Genomic DNA, 21,098 nt, shown 5'->3' with positions numbered 1-21,098 from the left:
ATATATATACATATATATGAATACCTCTATATTAATAAGCTATATGAATATATATAATACAAGGGAAAGGTTTTGACACATATAAAGGGAAATAAAACTATACAGGCTAATTATTAAGTAGCTACTAACACTGTCTCTCGGAGAAGGCAATGACACCCCACTCTAGTACCTTGCCTGGAAAATCCCATGGATGGGAGTAGGCTGGTAGGCTGCAGTCCATGGGGTCGTGAAGTCGGACACGACTGAGCGACTTCACTTTCACTTTTCACTTTCATGCATTGGAGAAGGAAATGGCAACCCACTCCAGTGTTCTTGCCTGGAGAATCCCAGGGACGGGGGAGCCTGGTGGGCTGCCGTCTCTTGGGTCGCACAGAGTCGGACACGACTGAAGTGACTTAGCAGCAGCAGCAGCAACACTGTCTCTACATAGAAAACTGGCCGTGTCAGCTTCAGCAGGGCTTCCCCAGTGGCTCAGCAGTAAAGAATCCACCTATCAATGCAGGAGACGCAGGAGATATGAGTTTGATCCCTAGGTTGGGAAGATCCCCTGGAGAAGGGAATGGCAAATCACTGCATCATTCTTGCCTGGAAAATTCCATGGATAGAGGAGCCTGGCAGGCTACAGTCCAGGGGGTTCACAAAGAGTCAAACACAGCTGAGTGACTGAGCATGCACGTAGCTTCAGTAATTGTGTTTATGATGAAGCATCATCCACATAACCATACTTATTAGGCAAAATAACCTTAACTACAGTTGTTCTCTCCAGGTCTTATTAATTAAGCAAGCTTCTGTTCTAACAGATGAGTCAACGGCAAGTAAGCTCAGGTCATGTCAAGCATTCTAAAAATGATTTGAAATTAATCAAGTCACCTGAAAACTGGTGAACAAATATATTCAAAAAAGGTACCTGCTTAGATACTAACACAAAAGGAAGTGACTAATATAAGAACAAGGCCCATGAAAATTTGACAAGACTTTCAAAGGATGTAATAGGTATAGAGAATGATTTTCTCCTCTTAATTCTAGGTTGGAATGCCAAACTACATTCATAGCTGGTGCTGGGAATACACTTTGAGTAGGGGTTCAAGGGTATTGAGTTTCTGATTTACTGAAAAACCTATTGGAAAGCATTTTATTTTGTTAAGGTACAATTCTTACTGCCATATCAGTTGCTCCATTATTTATGAGAAGGATAAAAGAGCTGTAAAGGTGCTGGCAGATTCGGAGTTATGTCTGCCATATGAAAAGAATTTTTAAAAAGTGGTAAGAGAAATTGGTGCCATCCAACCTTGGTCTGTGGTTCACCATGAAAAGGGAGCAATGGGATGGAAACCTTGTCCAAAATAAACGTATCCAATAGACAACAAAAGGGAACAGTAAGAGTTCTATTTCATGCAGGCACCTACTATTTGGAAGGCCATAAACCACTTGGGTGAAATACAGGGAAAAATCACTATGGTGTCACTGTAGAGTTGCCCAGAATAGTGGAGAATATGAATGATAAATGAAAATGACACAGAGGAAAGATATAATAATCATAGGGGAAAAAATGGCTAAGTACCCCTAGTGTTGATCATTAACAAGGGATACAGTGATCATAGATAGCATAGATGCTTTAAAATATTTTTCTTTACTTATTCATTTATTTGGCTGTGCCAGGTCTTAGCTGCGGCATGTGCGAGCTTAGCTCCCTGACCAGGGGCTGAACTAGGGTCCCCTGCATTGGGACCGCATAATCTTATCCACCGGACCACCAGGAAGTCCCGACAGCATAGATTTTAAGACAACAGATGTCCAAATGTCTCCCACACACCCCCTGAAAAATGAAAGGAGATAAAATTTAAGAAATTGGATCTTCAGTTGGAGTGACCAGCTCCGTCATTGAGCTGTGTGATTATGGACAAGTTACTCAAGTTTTATGGACCTCAGTTTCTACATCTGTAAAACAAGAAAGTAACCTCATTTCAAAGCTTTTCTACTATTGTTAATAGAAACAAAGAAAAAAGTAATGGCCAACATTCATTTAACACGTGAGACACAGTTATAGACACTCCAAAGGTATTCATTCATAGACACTCTTCACAACCATGTGAAACCAATTTCATTATCAGCCCTACTTTCACGGATGAGAAAATCAGGCTTAACCCAGCGTTCAATAAATATAAGCTTTACATCATGACCCTAATCACCAAGAGATAGGTAGCATCAAAAAATAGAAGATTTACATAAATCAGTGTTATTTTAAAATCTTAACTAGCACCAGGGAAGAAAAATTGGCCAAGAAGAGAAACCAATGGGCTACACAGACAGTTCAGGAATATATCTGAATTTTTAAAGAACACAAATAAGAGGAGAAGAGATATTTAAGAAGGATTATGTTCTCATGGCCTTCCCTGGTGGCTCAGATGGTACAGAATAGCTGCCTGCTATGTAGGAGACCCGGGTTCAATCCCATCCCCTGGAGAAGGAAATGGCAACCCACTCCAATATTCTTGCCTGGATAATTCCATGGACATAGGAGCCTGGTGGGTACAATCCACGGGCTCGCAAAGAGTCGGCCATGACTGAGCAACTAACACTTTCATGTTCTCATAAGTCTAAGTCCAACATGAGACAAAGCTGGCAAGGAAAACAATGATTTCAGACCTATATATTATCAGAATAAGAAACGGCAAGACCAATTACCAGGGACATACGAGTAAAGTTCAAGTGACAGAGAAAAGAGAGTACCTCAAATTTCTGCATCCAGAAGTGATTCTTTAATCAATTCTTCTCTCCCTTTTTACTGGCTCCTTTATTATAATCTATACACACACTCAGCTCCTTCCCATTTAGTTTAAAGCCAAAACATCGAAAACACGTTTGCCCTTTCTCCTTGTTCTTTCTTTTCCATGTTCTTATTGGCCATTTGTGTCCATTCTGTTGGGTTGTTTTTCATGTTCTTTAGCCATCTGAAATTTTGCTACTTTTTTCTTATTTTTCAAGAACTTTTTTACAATAATATAGCCTTTATTAATACCACACATAGTATTTTACATATAAAACATAATATGTAGCCACTCTTACTATAGCTATATTCCTAATTTGTCATGTATTTTCTATGCTAGTTTAAAATTTTTTGAATAATAAATTATATATCTTATAAATGATTTTCAAGTACATAGAGTAGAAGATAAAGTCTAAAAGTATCAGCAGAAATCATGTTAGCTATATTTATTCCCATTCTTATATTCCAGTTTTAGCTATTACTTTTAAAATTTATTTTTATCTGGAGGATAATTGCTTTAAAATATTGTGTTGGTTTCTGCTGTATAACAACACAAATCAGCTATAAATATACACTTGTCCCCTCCCTCTTGAAGCTCTCTCCCACCCCACCCCTGTCCTACCCCTCTAGGTTGTCACAAAGCACTTTTGCCCTTTCTTCTTATTCTCCTTTTCTCCCCTGCCTCACCCCTCAAAAGAATTGCTTGCAGAGTTCCCTGGTGGTCCAGTGAGTTAGGACACCAAGCTTCCAAATGGAGGCATAGGTTCGATCCCTGGTCAGGGAACTAAGATACCGTATGTGGCATGGCCAAAAAAAAAAAAAAAAAGAGCTTGCATTTCATCCTCCATTTTCCCCCTTCTCTCTTCAACCAAAGTAATAGGGCTGTAGCCCTCATCAGTCCCCTACACATACTTAAGAAACACCTTGTTAATTGTAAGGGGTTCTTTTCAGGACTCTTCTGATTCGCCTTTGCCAAATATCTGACACCATCATCCACACTTTTCAGCAACTCTCATCCTTCCTTGGCGCTTGGCTGGTTTTCTTACTCCTTCTCCTAGCAACCCCTTTCACAGTCTTTAGTTCTTCCTTTGTCCAACTCTATTAACACTTTATTTTTTCATCCCTTCTATTTCACCCAGAGAAGAGACAGATTCAGTTTTAATTTAATCATCCTCTATGCTTCACTTTGGGCCCAATCCCAGGTGCCCTCAACTCTCCAGAGCTTGACACTGAAACTTTCCCAGGACATGAATCGGGGGAGTGGGCGGAGGAGTGTCACTCTGTTTAACCAAGTCCATTGCCTTCTCATTAGGAACTCAGCTTCCTCTGCGATCCCCAGTAGGCCTTGTTTGTAACATTGATTTGGTTTCTCAGTATCTCCATTTCCTTCTTCTTTCTCCTAGGAGGTCTGATCAGACACATAGCAAAGGCCTTTGGTTCCTTTTCCTCTGGGTTTTTTTTGTCTGTCGGTACCTGCGCTGCCTACCAAGCTGCTTCAGAATTATATCCCTTGTCTCACCCATCAGGCCAATTAGGAATGACGTCTATCTTATTCTCAGTTGAGTTAGAACAGGGCTTTCAACTGGTAACCAGAGTTCCTAGTGTTTACAATCTTCCTTCCTCTCAGTCAATGCTGGTGGATCTGTAGGATCATTTATTTAAATCCCTTAAAACAGCGATAGTTAAAAACACAGCAATCCCAGGGAGACCATTTCAAACTAGAAACAGAATTATCTTTTAAATTTTCAAAGAATTTGTTTATACAGGGAAATATATATATATATATATCTGTCTCCCTGAACCCTAGAAGGAAGGGAGCACATATTTGCTTGGAATCAACCATTAAGCATGAGAAATGTCTCATGCCTGGGATGTTTAAAATAATTTCCTGTCTGAGATTTGTTGAGCTCAGGATATTTTTCTTCATAAAAGCTTTTTCCATTTCCAAATTTTACTGACAAAGGTAGATAACACTCTCCGATTAATTATAACGGAGCAACAAACGAGCACCTGAAGTTGGAGGACTTGCCTGGCGGTCTAGTGGTTAAGACTCCACGCTTCCACCACATGAGGCATGGGTTCAATCCCTGGTCAGGAAACTAAGATCCCACATGCCACAGGGTACACCACCCCCCCCAAAAAAAACCAAGAGCCTGAAGCTGAACTTTAGGGGCAACTCAAGCATACGGAGGGAAAGAATCAGATCAATCCCCTGACCTACCAGATCTTGTATTCCTTAATGCTATGCTAAGTCACTTCAGTCGTGTCTGACTCTGTGTGACCCCATAGACGGCAGCCCATCAGGCTCCACTATCCCTGGGATTCTCCAGGCGAGAACACTGGAGTGGGTTGCCATTTCCTTCTCCAATGCATGAAAGTGAAAAGTGAAAGTGAAGTCGCTCAGTCGTGTCCGACTCTTAGCGACCCCATGGACTGCAGCCTACCAGGTTCCTCCGTCCATGGGATTTTCCAGGCAAGAGTACTGGAGTGGGGTGCCATTGCCTTCTCCTTGTATTCCTTAAAAGTCACCCCAAATCAACAGGGTCTACAATCCAATTTTGCATTCAATTACTCTATACAATTTGTAGTCTGAAACTGTCAAGTACATGACATGTCTCCATTGTTATAATTGCTCCTAATGGTATAGTGAGGGCTTCTCAGGCGGTGCTAGTAATAAAGAATCTGTCTGCCAGTGCAGGAAATTCAAGAGTCAGTTTTGATCCCTAGGTTGAGAAGATCCCCCGGAGGAGGGCATGGCAACCCACTCCAGATTCTTGCCTGGAGAATCCCATGGATAGAGGAGCCATAGGGTCGCAAAGAGTCGGACTTGACTGACGTGACGCACGTAATGGTTTAATATACTCTTTTTGTACACATCAGTGCTAAACAGACAGTCAGCATTTGACTAAAACGTATTGACAGTAAAAACTATTAGCTTTGGGCTCTAAAAGTTCCTGATTTCATCCAAGCCCCAGCTTACTCATTAATGCATGTTTCAATATTGTTCAATATTTCTCTTACCTTGAGTGGCTCTGAGCCTATGTTTTATGGCATGAGTAGTAAGGGATCTGGGTAAATCATATGAATTTTAGACTGATCAGTTGCTACAAAATTCCTGAAGTCTAGCCTCCATACCTTGCTGTCCTAGAGCATGTGCTATACCTAAAACTCACTAATTAGCCATGAAACTTTTTAAATCAATTGACAAATCTTCATTAGAGGTTCAGTGATAATCACAAACAATTCAAAACATCTCCAAGGTTCACTGCAATTGATGCTTCTAAACACTCAACTAGATTCCACAGTAAAATACTTTAAAGGAATTTTGTTTTTGGCAAAATGTTTTGTCAAGTTCTAGAAGAATAAAGCACTACATAAGGAAGGTGATCACATATTTTATCATCCAAATGGAGACAGTGAATAGTAAAAAAACACTGAATTAGCAAAAATGAGCAATAAATAATTACACAAAGATAGGAAGCATAAATCAGGACTGTCCCAAGCAAACCAGGACATAAGGTCCTCCTTTCCAAAAAGCACCTTACACCAAAACACCTTGTCCCTCTTGGGAATATGATACAAAATGAGTGAGGGTAATCCAAAAGTAGGAAATGAAAAGACAAGTGAAAGAACCCTGTGCAAAGGTAGGAGTAAAGATTGAATTCCAGACTAAAATGAAATCCAAGCAGTATTGTGAGGTATTAAAACATGGCCCAAAGACTCTTTGACATTTTTCGCTGAGAAGTGCAGTCTGCATCCCCTTTCCCGGGAATCTGGTCTCTTCCAACAGTTGATTGATGAAGTTGACAGTGACCCCTCGGTGCTGGGCATGGGCCTTACCATGTAGGCGGCTTCCACCTTCTGTATTCTGTTGTTGTTCAGGGCATCTATTCCTTGCTAATACTCCTTCTTGCTTGATCTATGAGTTACTGACAGACGGACGGGTCCTGAAGTCTCCAGTTACTACAGGGGGTTTGCCTATCAATCCTTCAGTTGTATCCGTTTTTGCCCCATGTATTTTGACACTTTATTGTCAGATACATACACTTTAAGAACTTTTGTGTCTTTTTTAGAAAACTGACCTCTCTATCATTATGGAATGCCCCTCTTTATCTCTGATGGTCTTTAGAATCATCAGAAGTGTCTGCTTAGTCTGAAATGAGTATCACTAATTCCAGCTTTCTTTTAATTAGAGTTAGCATGGTATATTTTTCTCTCTTACTTTACTTTTAACCTGAATCTTTATACCTAAAGTGGGTTTTTGATAAAGAACATATAGTTAGTTTGATCTTGTATTTTATCCACTTTGACAATCTCTGTCTTTCAACTGGAGTATTTACACCAATTACATTCAAAGTGATTTTCATATAAGTGCACTAATATCTATCCTGTTTGTAACTGTTTTCTATTCATTGCTTTATCCTTTTCCTTCTTCTTTTTCTTCCCCCTCTTACTGAGCATTTTATATCCACTTAGTGAATCATATACAGACCCCTCATTTCCCAGTTCAGCTGTGAAAAATGACACCATATGGAACAGCTACAACCCTTTCCCATCCAGCCCTTCGCAATAGCAAGTTCATAAGCAAAATAAATGGCAGCTGCTGTTTTAACTCTCTAAGCTTTGAGGTAGTTCATTTTGCAGTAATATATAAGCAGAACATTCCTAAGACTATCCTCAAATCCTTGACAACTCTTCAAAGCTCAAATCATACCAACCTCCCCTGAACTCCCAGTCACATGGGGCTCTCTGAGTCTGCAGAAAACACCAAGCTCTTCCCAGGGTCTGACGTGCAACTCTCTTGTCCCTGATCTTTACTTGGTTGGTTACATCTCCTCCTTCAGATTTAAGTGTAAATGTCCCCTCATCAGCAAGGCTTCCATTGGCCATTCATCTAAGGTAGACGCACTGCCTACCGCTGTCCCTGACATAAACATAGAAACCACTACCCGCTACCTTAATTATTTCTCCTAGCTCACTTTTCGGAGAAAGCAATGGCACTCCACTCCAGTACTCTTGCCTGGAAAACCCCATAGACGGAGGAGCCTGGTAGGCTGCAGACTATGGGGCCACTAAGTTGGACACAACTGAGCATTTTCACTTTCATGCATTGGAGAAGGAAATGGCAACGCACTCCAGTGTTCTTGCCTGGAGAATCCCAGGGACGGGGGAGCCTGGTGGGCTGCAGTCCGTGGGGTCGCAGAGTTGGACACGACTGAAGTGACTTAGCAGCAGCAGCAGCAGCAGCAGCAGCAGCTCACTTTTCCTTTACGTGATTTAAAACTACATCTGCTGTAATTTGTCTGCTGACTTGGGGCTTCCCAGGTGGCGTGGTGGCAAAGAATCCACTTGTCAACACAGGAAATGCAACAGCCGTGGGTTCAGTCCCTGGGTCAGGAAGACCCCCTGGAGAAGGAAGTAGCAGAATACTTCTCCAGTATTCTTGCCAAGGAAACCCCATGGAGAGAGGAGCCTGGTGGGCTACAGTCCATAGGGTTGCAAAAGAGTCAGACACGACTGAGCAACGAGCACACAGGCTGCTGACTTGAGTCATGTTTGCCTTCCCCACTAGATGACAGGCCCCATGGAAAGCAAAACTCTCTTTGGTCCACCATGAAGGAGAGGGGGTGACAGGATGAGATGGTTGGATGGCATCACTGACTCAATGGGACGTGAGTTTGAGCAAACTCTGGGAGATGGTGGAGGACAGGAAAGCCTTGGGTGCTGCAGCCCACAGGGTCACAAAAGTTGGACACGACTTAGCAACTGAACGACAACAACAGATCCATTGCTTGGCCCAGAACCCCAAACTCGGTACCAGCTTAGGAAACGTCTCCAATGGAAAGAGCTCTTTGAAATGGGCAACACCTCTATACACTCCTTGGTGAGACCAGGGCTTCTCAGATTTGGCGCTACTGACACTTGGGGCCAAACGAGTCTTTGTTGCGTGAGACTGTCCTGTTCTTTTGTACGATGTTTCACAACACCCCTGGCCTCTCGATGCCAATACCACCACTACCACTCCCCCAGTTATGAAAACAAATATGTCTCCAGGCATCAGCAAATGCATCCTGGTTTAAACTAAAAGGATGGCAATGATAATGAAGCAACTCAGGAATGTGGGTTTGCTTTAAACTGAAACCAATCTTACCATGTCATTCCAAGCCCTCCTCAAAAACCACTTAAGCTGAACTGCAAGAGAGTCTAAGAGCCCTGACATTATGATAATTGGATATTCTACACTAACTCTTTCAAAGGATTCCTAATTTCCAAAGAATGCCTCCATTTTCACCAGCTAGACTACAACCCTAAAGACAGGAAATATCACTGATTATTTTGAGGGTCTCCTAATCAAATGATCAAAGAACCCTGATAATGAAAATGGCTAACGGATGCCATCATTAAAATATTGTCTAATAGGAAAGCTATCCCCGTGCAGTGTAGTCTAACGATTGAAATCATGCTTCTTGCTTAAACAATATCCTCATTGTCACTTTTGTCAGAAAGATTAGGTATTGTTTGTGTATCTGCTGCAAACTAAAGGAAACCAGCTGTGCCCACGAACCAGCTTGCAATGCCTTGCATTCTTCTTCCAAAGGAAGTCTGGGCTGAGTCTGCAATGTGAATAGGCTTTAAGATTTTGAAAAATAAAATTAGTAGATGCCGGTGTGTGGGCTGTTATCCTCCTCGGACTAAGTAAGGATAAAAAATTCTACTTTTCCAATGTTCATCTGTACACAAGGAGCCCCCAGTTTGGAAATTACATGGTGCCAACTCCATTCATTCCATTTTTAATCCAGTGTCTCTTGATGTACGCTGTAATACCGTACTTTGTGCATTAAATTACAAAACTAACATGGATTGCATTATCATAGCAGGCTGCTGTTTTTCACACCATGTGACGAATAGTGTGCTTACAGGCTTGATCTTTGAAGTGAGCTGTGACAATAAGCCTATGGACCCAAAGTCAAAAAGAAATCAGAGCAGACCTAATGAGAAACGGAGAGCAGCAGAGCCGATAAAAAGTAATCAGATTTGCCTCTCGTCTGCAGCTTCTGTTTGTGGGTAGATAACCTCTCAGGATGTTGAAAGTCGGTATGACAGTCCAAGTATCAACACTGAAGACCAGAACCTCAGTGAACCCGGAGTCCAGTGTTCTGCGTCTGGGGTTTTCTGACTTCTAGAATGCTTCACACTCTGCTGATAGTGTTTCAGTGGAGCTGACCTGCAGGGCCCAGCAGTAACAGCCAGCCCCTCTTTAATCTCAGATATTCTGAAAAGGTGGTTAACTGCCACTGCCTTTCTTCTTGCTACTGCTTGTTTTAATTCACAGCATTTCTTCCCCTACTTCTCCTGGGCCTTTGAAGAGCTCTTTGAAACGTATTTAGTATGGCTCAGCCTTGGTTTGGCTGTAGTCTCTCAATTTATGAGGTCATTGATTTCAAGTTCAATTATTCGGCACAAATTGGCAGAAAGAAATGCTAAAAGAAGACTGGCACTTGCAATCACATAAGTCTTGTGTTACACAAAATGAGCAAATTTCTCCATTGTTCCTTCCTATTGACCTCTGAGATAACGATTCAGAGCTGGCACACACCAGCGTGGGCAGGCTTCTCTGTCGAGCAGGCTCCTGCAGGAGGAAGGTTTTGGTACCTTCACCTCAATAGAAACTGACGACGAGATGGGGGAAAAAAAAAAAAAAGACCAGAAATCAGGAGCATCCATGGGATGACTAAGTCCCATACTCTTAATTCCAGAGACGGAACTAGAGAACAAAGTTTCTCTTCCTCTAAATGACACAAGAAGTATGAGAAAATCCAAAACAAGCAGCAACAGGACTTCCCTGGTGGTTCGGGGGCTAAGACTCCGTGCTCCCAGGGCAGCGGGCCCGGCTTCCCGCTGCATGCCATGGCTAAAACAGTACCGCAACAGAGAGCTGAGGCAGCCAAATGAAGGAATGCATTAATTTAAAAACAAGCAGCCACAGTCTCCATCCTCTCTAGATAAAACAGGAAGGAAAAGAGAGGAGCCTGAAGTCTGTCCCAGGCAAGAGTAAAGGTTCTCACCACTCGCGGCAGGGGGTGGAAGCCGGGAAAACTCGAGCATCTGGGGTGAGGAGGAGATGCAGGTGCACCCCTCCAGCAGATCCCAGCGCAGTGAGGAACACACAAGCCCACCACACTCCAAGTCTGGGAGCTGAAGTGGCTGGCGCTCACAGCTCCTACCTACAACAGGCAGCCATTCATGAGCTCACCCGTGAACAACCCGCCAAGCCTTTCAAATTCTATTGCTTAACGCCAATCCCACGTTAACACTCAAACACAACACTAGGGCTTTTATTTAAATTTGCACAATAATTCAAATAAAGCAGCTTGCTTTTACGTTATGGCCCTCGGGCTTTCACAGACTTTGTGAAGAGTTTGGTAACAAACAGTGAAAATGTCATTGTGTGTGCCTAGAGGACCAAGTCCCATAAGAAAACTCTCCCAAGGAGTCCTACAAATAACACACAGCGATGAGGGAGGCTGGATTTAAAAGCACATGAGGCTATGAATTCAACCAGTCACCACTGGAGAGAATAAATACTTTACTCAACATTCTTCTTTTTGAAATTTCACACCATTTCCCCTGGGCCTTTCTGACTACATTCTAGCTGTATGTATATGTAAATAGATAGATAGATACTGTAGCCACTTAATGCAAAGAGCCAACTCATTGGAAAAGACCCTAATCCTGGGAAAGACTGAGAGCAAGAGGAGAAGGGAGCGAAAGAGGTTGAGATAGCTGGATGGCATCACTGACTCAATAGACATGAACAAACTCGGGGAGATAGTGAAAGACGGGGGGGTCTGGCAAGCTGCAGTTCATGGGGTCGCAAAGAGTCAGACGCAACTTAGTGACTAATCAACAATAACAACATTCTAACTTATACAGAGTTATTTATAGCATATGGACCATCTCCCTTCAAAACTGTTGTTTCCTGAGGGCAGAATCTGTATCTAAGCTTCTTTCTATCCACCTGCAGCATAGAACACTCACCATTAGTTTTAAAAACTCAAAAAACGTGAACAAATCTCTGAATGTACAAAAGTGTTCTGGAAAACAGAGGATTTCAAGGTGCTGAACTAAAGATATCTTTAAATGCCACAAGTTTTAAAATGTAGAGTATTATACACTGCATGATTTTTTAAAATCCTATATTAAATGTTACAGGGATTTAGACGAGAGAACAAAACCAGGAAATCAAACCAGGAAAAAGATTAGTAACAGGAGTGATGATAAACTGCCTCCCATCCCAAACATAAACACACATAAGCACAAAGAAAGTATTAAGAAGCTGGAGAACACTGGTTTCAAAACAAAACAAATCTCTACTTAAACATGGAACTGTGGGAGGGTTCAAAAAAAATTTTTTTTTTTAATAAGAAACTTGTTTGTAAGTGTTGTACGCTGAAATGGTTGCAGTTAACTAGCCATACTTTTTAGAGGCAAGTTCCTTACCAAAAAGCTACACAGTATAGGAATCTCAGACAACTTCTCCCCAGACTATGTACTGTTACAGGAATAAGAAACCCAAGTGAATTCAAGAGTAAAAAAAAAATCTTTCTATTTCTACTCAGGTTTCTAAACAATGGCTAACGGCAACGGTATCAAAGTCAAAAATTACACAAGTCTTTTGATTGGGGGGATATTCTTTGCCTATTTTATTTGAACCATGAAATAAAAGATGAGGTACTTATACCATAAATGGAGATGGTAAAGAAGAATATTACCATGCACACTGATGCTAAATTAGTGAGGTCTGAAATGAATGAGTGTTATGGATTCAACTGTATCCTCCAAAAAAGATATGCTGAAGTTCTAAGTCCTAAATCCTCAGAAAGTGACCTTGTATGGACACAGCATCTTTACAGAAGTAGTCAAGCGAAATGAGGTCATTATAGTGGGCCCTAATCCAAAATGACTAGCGTTCTTATAAAAAGGGGAATTGGGATGTGGAGGCAAACATGTCGAAAGAGAACACCACGTGAACACGAGGGCAGACATCAGGGTGACGTAGCACCGAGTCAGGAGCGCCAAAGACTGCCGGACACCTCACGAGCGAGGACAGAGTCTGCCTTACGGCACCAGCCGTAAGAACACCAGCTGTGCCAATTCCCTGATCTTAGATCTAGCCTCCAGAGCCAGGAGATGATACGTTTCTGCTGTTTAAGCCATGCTTAAGCTATGCTATTTATTTTAGCAGTCTAGCAAACTAATAAAATGAGCTCTATGGCAAAATCCAAACTTGACATTTTACACATACGTAAAATGCTCACCATTCAAGCATCAGTGGTATCTCTACAAATGACAGGCAGCTTTATTGCAATGTAATGACAGCTGCTCTTGAGCATGATGCTAAAGACAATATTTAAAGATGGAAGCACGAAGACTTCGCTAGTGGTCCAGTGGCTAAGACTCCCAAAGGAGGGGGCCTGGGTTTGATCTCTGGTCAAGAAACTAGATCCAGTATGCCACAACTAAGACCCAGCACAGTCAAAGAGATGAATTAAATGAACAATTGAAAAAAAAACGAAGAAGTAGGGATGCAGACAGCTATGAGAGAGTGAGTAGTATTGGAACAAGGATCCCGACATTCAGCTGACTCTTTAAATCATGTAGTGCTTCAGAAGACACACCAAATTCAGCTCTCCAATGTTGCTAGATGCACGTGACTATTGTTCTTTGGCCTGACCTTGCCACTGTAAAGGTAAGGCCACTTACCACTGTAAAATAAGCCAAGCAGCCTGTCATCTCCTAAAGCAGGTGAGTGGTCAGTGGATTCCATCTCCAGCTGGAGGAAATTAAATAGTTCACGTGACCAGAGAGTTTTAAACTGCTCGAGAAATGCTGACAGGTTACACTGAAACCTGCTGGAGTGAAAAGTATTAACTGTCCAGAAGGATCCTTCTCAAAGACTGTAGGTACTTAAAAAGCAGTCTTTGTTTTATTCAGGCATAATAAACAGAACGTTTCAACTATGTCTCAAGATTTTGTCATAAATCTGAAGCATCTGAGTTGTAATCTGGTACTTGGAAACCAGGCGAGCATATCTTTGATGGGAGGGCACTGCAAAGTGATTGGTTCATTTCCATATAACGAAATGCTATGTTTGCTTCAGTTCGATTCACAGTTAAAATAAGTCCGAGCATCTGGGACAACCATCTGGAATATTTACGCAGGACCAAGTCTTTCCAAGAAGACCTTATCCTGTGGAAGGACAATGGTTAGGAAAAGACGACCTCAAATCAGATAGACATGAGCCAAGACAAGCTCTGTCACTAATAACCTGCATGGACTTGGACAAGGGACGAAATTTCTCTAGGCACCAAGACGCCTGGTCCAGCGGAGATGGCAATAATGTAATAATGGGGCCTATCTTACAGAGTGTCGTGAGGAGTAACTGAGACAATGAATATACCATACTTTATACAAAACAATTGCTTAATTCAGTGTAGTTATCTTCACCTTCTTAACATCAAAGGTGCAAGTTATGTTTATACAGCAGAATACTATTTTTCCTTAGGAAAAAATAAAAAAAAACCTGGGATACAACCACTGTTGAAATTAACTCAACTAGTGAAGCCATTTTCATGATATTTCATTATGCTCAAGGGATAGAATGAAGTCATCAACAGCCCTCTAGATTTTGTTACTTCGTTCCCCATATTTTTTTCCTACTCAAAATTTATAAGGCTTTTTTAAGTAAAAAAATAAAATCTCAAAATTAACACTCAATTTTTGATCTACAGCATTCCTGAATTTCCATACTTACATATCTTCCTTTATCAGGAATATTGCTTCACCTTCTTAACTTAAAAACTATGAACAGCGGTGTAAGACTACTTTCCAGAAAAGCCAGAGTACCTCAATAAGCAAATAGTCAAAATTTCCAATGACAAGTTTAGAATGATCCTTCACAGAACTGTCTTCTATAGCTCTTTAATTACTTATCTTAGTGAGTAACTCAATTATTGCTAACTGATTGCTTAGTTGGAATTTCCTACCCTTCATAATGACTTAAAAGAGAGACAAAAACGAGGACAGTTTACACGCTACGTGTTACCAAATACAGTAACTCAGTGTTAATAAAAAAGGGAGAGGGAGAAGGCATATCAGGAACATACAGAGGCAAGCTTCTGAAGAACCCAAATTTGCAGGATTCCCTGCCAGTCCAGGGGTTGGGGCTCTATGCTTCCACTGTAGCGGGCACAAGTTCAATTTCTGGTTAGGAATCCCACATGCCACTTACCAAGGCCAAAATAAATCACCAAATTAAATTAAATTTAAAATTACCTCATTTTTTAAAAAAAATTAAAAAAAGAATCCAAGTCTGTGTCCTGATCCCAGGATAGCATGGGGGAAAGAAGAAGAGTTGCTTCTGTCTGTGGAAATACTTACAGCGTGAGGTCAAAGGAGACAGGAAGAAAGAGCTTGTAGTTTAATTACTTCTGAAAGATGGCATAAAAGCTCAGTTTAAAAAGGTCCCAGTCTTATGGACTCTGTGGGAGAGGGAGAGGGTGGGAAGATTTGGGAGAATGGCATTGAAACATGTATAATATCATGTATGAAACGAGTCACCAGCCCAGGTTCGATGCATGATACTGGATGCTTGGGGCCAGTGCACTGGGACGACCCAGAGGGAGGGTATGGGGAGGGAGGAGGGGGGAGGGTTCAGGACGGGGAACACAGGTATACCTGTGGCAGATTCATTTCAATGTCTGGCAAAACTAATACAATATTGTAAAGTTTAAAAATAAAATAAAATTATAAAAAAAAAAAGAACATACAAAAAAAAAAAAAGGTCCCAAGAATGGTCAATACATCTGACTCCATGAAATCAGTCCTCTTATTCTTAAGCAAACCCTAAACCTCCAGAAGAAATTAATCACATCATTCACCTGGAAATGAATTGTCATTGGAGGGTTCCACCTCCAAGGAGAGAAAGAGAAAATAAAGATAGGGGAGGGGTAGCATAGAAAAGAGGAACTGGGCAAGTCTGCAAAACTTTGCTCACAGAAAAAAACCAATTCTAATGATTTGTTAAAACAATGACAACAACAAATAACAGAAAACCTGAGGGAGGAAAGTCTATGGTTTGTGAAAATTATTTAAATACACTGTTATTTTGTACTAAGAGAGCAGGCATACTTTCCATGTGAAATATTCAAAACTGAGTGAACTTACTTGCTTTTCCCTTTGTATACTGTAGCATAAGATCCTTCCCCTAGTTTTTCCAGTTTTTCATATGAGTCAGCTTTTCCAAATTTGGGACTTGTTGGCTAAAAATGAAGCAGAGGGTAAACAAAACAGATTGTATCAAACGAATTAACAATAAATAACCCAATTTTGCTGAAAATGTTGATTCTCTATCAGTTTTTAAATAACTCCTCTCTGCTATAAGAATGTTTATTTTTAAAAACATTATAAATATTCAGGATACAAAACTAAGAAAATGCATATGAACACAGTGTAGTTTAAATTTACCCATGATCTAATCACCAACAGGGAACCACCATCAGTGACTCTTCTAGTGTTCTCTGTATGCTGATGAAGGCTTTCTAACATTCATCACTACAGATCACACTACAGATAGTGTTTTGTAACCTGCTTTTTTCACTCAAAAGGAATATTTTCCGTGTTATCATATAGTCTTCTAAACTGTGGTTGTTGTTCATCACTAAGTCGTGTCTGACTCTGCATCCCCATGGACTGCAGCACACACTCCTATGTCCTTCACCATCTCCCGGGGTTCACTCGAACTCACGTCCATTGAGCTGGTGATCCTATCCAACCATCTCATCCTCTGCCACCCCCTTCTTCCTTTTGCCTTCAATCTTTCCCAGCATCAGGGTCTTTTCCAATGAGTTGGCTCTTCATATCAGGTGGCCAAAGTATTGGAGCTTCAAGCTTCAGCATCCTCCTTCCAGTGAATATTCAGGGTTGAATTCCTTTAGGATGCACTGGTTGGATCTTCTTTGAGACCAAGGGACTCTTAAGCGTCCTCTCCAGCACAACAATTTGAAAGCATCAATTCTTTGGCACTTAGCTTTATGGTCCAGTTCTCATATCCATATATGACTACTGGAAAAACTAAATTAGGGGCTAAAAAATTTAGCCTACCACCTAGTTTTACATATCTCGTAAACGTAAGAAAACTCTATATATTTTTAATGCAGAGGGAATCTAAAAAAGAATAAAATTTCATAGCATGTGAAAATTATATGAAAATCAAGTTTTAGTGACCTAAAGTTTATTGGAACATTTGTTGTTTAAGTCGCTAAGTTGTGCTCTACTCTTTTGCAACTCCACGGGCTGTAGCCTGCCAAGATCCTCAGTCCATGGAATTTTCAGGCAAAAAATACTGGAGTGGGTTGCCATTTCCTTCTCCAGGGAATCTTCCAGACCCAGAGATGGAACCCAGGTCTCCTGCATTGGTAGGCAGATTCTTTACCACTGAGCCACCAGGGAAGCCCATTATTGGAACACAGTCGCACTCATTCATTTACATATTTTTTTATGCTTTTTCAACTTCCGTGGTGGCTTAGATGGTAAAGTGTCTGCCTACAATGTGGGAGACCCAGGTTCAATCCCTGGGTTGGGAAGATCTCCTGGAGAAGGAAATGGCAACCCACTCCAGTATTCTTGCCTGGAAAATGCCATGGACGGAGGAGCCTGGTAGGCTACAGTCCATGGGGTCGCAAAGAGTCGGACACCACTGAGTGACTTCACTTTCACTTTTCACTTTTATGCTTTTCAAGCTACAGCAGAATTATAGTTACTATAAAGATCATATAGCCAACAAAGCTGAAAATATTTACTACCTGACTCCTGTTATAAATCATGACTGTATAAAATTCAGTCATATAAAGTTACCTCTCTGATACCTTTTAGCAATAATACAAATAATCAAATACATTCAGGTAACACTAGTTATTACAAAATGAACTCTCTTATGTCTACATACACCAATCCTTAAGGTTAAGCTGCAACAAAATCATTCTCCCTTAAGAAACCGTACATCCTATCATGACCACAAAAGTGCTAAGAGCAAGTGGTCTCATCACTCTTGCTGCGGTCAACTCCCACCCCACTTTCACCAGACAGCAAGAAAAAGGGAGTGCTGTCCTCTATGAGGATAAATTACCTGTTATTTTAATGTCACTATAAAAATATAGTATCAATACACATTAAAATGAATATTCTATAAGGAATTAATAACTTCTTAAAAGTATTATGTAATCACAGTTTTAAGTATATTTGTAACTGATTAAACGTTACTAATGACTGTGTGGTACTCTGTAAGAAACCAATCTTAGAAGCTTAGGGCAAGAAACTTAATGTTACACTATTCTTGACCATGTGCTCTTATACCACTTATGAAAAAACACAATTTACCCTCAATGAATCTGACTCCTACAGTTTATAAAGATTCTATGCAGCAAATTGAGCAATGCTGTTTACCTCCTTCCTACCTAGAATGCCACAGAATGACTGAAAAGAAACTTTTCAAAAATAATAAATCAGAAATACAAAAGGGAAACAAAAAAGAGTGTCAATTTCTAATCACATATTTTGAGGAATTCTAAAACACAAAAAGTAATCTGAATCAAAACTTCAAAAAAACTGGGGGGACGTAGAGCCTTAATATGTAGGAGAAAACTAGTACAGATAAAAGAATTAGGAACCTCTAGGTAAATGCGGTTCCCTATAGCTCAGATGGTAAAGAATCTGCCTGTAATGCAGGAGACCCGGGTTCAGTTCCTGGGTCAGGAAGATCCCCTGGAGAAGGGAATGGCAACCCACTCCAGTACTCTTCCCTGGAGAATCCCATGGACAACGGAGCCTGGCGGGCTACAGTCCACGGGGTCACAAAGGGCTGGACACAGCTGAGCGACTAACACTACTACTAGGTAAGTAGGAGACTGATCGACAGAGCTGAACACATAATGTCCTCCCAAGCAAACTGCAGGAACATGTGCAGAGGAGACAGCTGAGAAGGTGGGTATTCAGGCTAGAAGGGCAGAGCGAGGACTGAGTGGGTAATACCCAGAGAAAGAATAAAACATCTACTTCCTCAAATGTAGTCAGTCCCTGCCTCTCACACAATCACCAGAGACAAGGTACAGAAAACAGAATAAGCTGAGAGCAATTCTAAAATACAAAACTGAGTATACAACCAAGAATCACACATCATTTCAGGAATACCAACATCTTATTGAAAACGTAACAACACTGAATAAAAATAACCAGTATCTTAAGAGAGATCCAAGAAGATATTGTATCCTTTAAAAAGAAACAGAGATTTAGAGATTAAATATTTAATATGGGCCGTGACTAAAAGAATGTACACAGGTGAAAAAGTAATAAGTTCAACGTCTGAATGGAATTTTCAAAAAAAAATCTAGGGAGAAGTTACATTTAAACAGAAAATTTTTTCAACCAGCATAGTATTTTTATAGATTTAACAATGGCTGAAAAAAGACAACCAAGCAACTGATACTCAAGATAGCTGAGTATCAGTTGGGATGGAAAAGTTGCAATTTTATCACCCACAGGGAAAGAAAAGGTACAAAATTCCATTTTATCTCCATATAAGTTAGAGTCAGAGTGACGGGGGAAGTGCAGGAAGGCAAGAGACAGTAGAATAATAAAAATAAAAGCATACTGGGATTTACTGGATTGTTAAAGACAGATTGCAGATACTAATTAACTCCATATGCACAATTTTTAGTACATTTCTTAAGACTTAGATGGTAATTACTAGAATAAATAAGATGTACAAATCCCAAACAAGTTAAGAAGAGAAAGAATGTAAGAGAAAAGGGAAAAGAAGAAGGGAAAAAAGGGAAAAGAATGGAGAAGCTAGAGAAGGGGCATATACTCAATAACAAACATATGAAGTAGAAAATCATAAAATAAGAAAGTTATATCCAAACATCTCAATGTTTATAATAAATAGAACGTTAAAAATTTCCCTACTAAAAGAAAGTTCTCAGATTGGAAAGACAATCTAGCAATGTGCTATTGAGAAAAGACAAAAGAACAAACAAACAAATTAAAAAACACACACAAAAGAGCAAATCTGAAAATAAAAAGGGAAATCTAGCCAAAAAAAGTATTTTTGCAAAACTGTACATTATAGTAACACTGATGGCAGACAAGACAGAATTCACAAAACAGCAGATAGATTATTTTCTCCAATAAAATCCAACAAGAGATTACTTTTTAAAAACCTTTTTATTTTGCATTGGGTTATAGCCGATTAACAATGCTGGGATGGTTTCAGGTGAACAGGGAAGGGACTCTGCCATGTACATATGCAGGCATCCATTCATTCCCAAACCCCCCTCCCATCCAGGCTGCCACATAACATTGAGCACAGTTCCCTGTGCTACACAGTAGGTCCTTGTTAAAATCCACCAAGAAATTTACTAATCATACACTAGTATGAGCCAAACAACATAGCTTTGCAGTGTATGAAATAGTTGCTGGTAACAATAAAATGAGAAATGTGAAATCCACAGTGATAATGCAAGACAAACACTCATCATTCAGACATCAACAGAGCAGGCAAATGACCAATAAGTAAGAGACATATGGGCTTGAGTATTAGAAATAACGTTTTAACATATGCATATTAACATATATTCTTTTTAAGTACACATTTAACATTCACAAAAAATGGTGAAAGATTAGGCCACCAAAAAAAAAATCTCAACATCAAAACTGTAAGAAACACTTCAAGTTACTTATTCTGAACACAACGCAACAAATTAGAAATTATTAATAAGAATAAAAAGAAAAATAAATAGTCTAGCCATATGGGTTAAAAAGCAAATCTAAATTGAAAATTTATAAGTACATAGGCGGCATTGAGGACATGACATTTTAAGACCCATGGGATGCAGGCAAATCTATACCTAAAAGAAAATTTAAATAAATGTGTACACACAAGAAAAGAAGAAAGGTTGAAGTATTATGATTTAGATATTTAACTGCAGTTAGAAAATGAACAAAAAAAACTTTACAAGAAGAAATTAATAGACAATGGACCATCTATTCTTTTTTCTTCAAGAAACTGGTAAAGCATCAACCACATGTTGAGTTGAATCAAGTAAAACTTGATGGAAAATTACATTCAAAAGCGCCTGACTAGTCCTGTGTGGGTTATGTTCTCATGCATTTTTCATCACCAAGAAACAGCTTGAGAATGTCACACTTTACCATCACCCTCCTGAGCCCAAGTTTTAAATAGAAATTTTAAAACCTATATTAAACTTCAGTATAA

The 21,098-nt window shown here is 40.1% G+C and overlaps 1 protein-coding gene across 8 annotated transcripts in view; it reads right to left on the bottom strand.

Moving 5' to 3' along the window:
* Positions 1-21,098, bottom strand: part of CDK14 (cyclin dependent kinase 14) — a 665,059-nt gene that overhangs the window by 475,344 nt on the left and 168,617 nt on the right. For all 8 annotated transcript variants that reach the window (XM_070787460.1, XM_070787461.1, XM_070787457.1 and 5 more), the window contains one exon: positions 15,995-16,089. In XM_070787460.1, coding sequence (XP_070643561.1) covers positions 15,995-16,089 — 95 coding nt within the window. The remainder of the gene's footprint in view (positions 1-15,994; positions 16,090-21,098) is intronic.

This window comes from Bos indicus, chromosome 4 (assembly GCF_029378745.1).
Source record: "Bos indicus isolate NIAB-ARS_2022 breed Sahiwal x Tharparkar chromosome 4, NIAB-ARS_B.indTharparkar_mat_pri_1.0, whole genome shotgun sequence".
In the NCBI taxonomy this organism is placed as follows: domain Eukaryota; kingdom Metazoa; phylum Chordata; class Mammalia; order Artiodactyla; family Bovidae; genus Bos; species Bos indicus.
The sequence above is the reverse complement of the archived record's forward strand: the minus strand, read 5'-3'. Positions and strand labels throughout refer to the sequence as shown.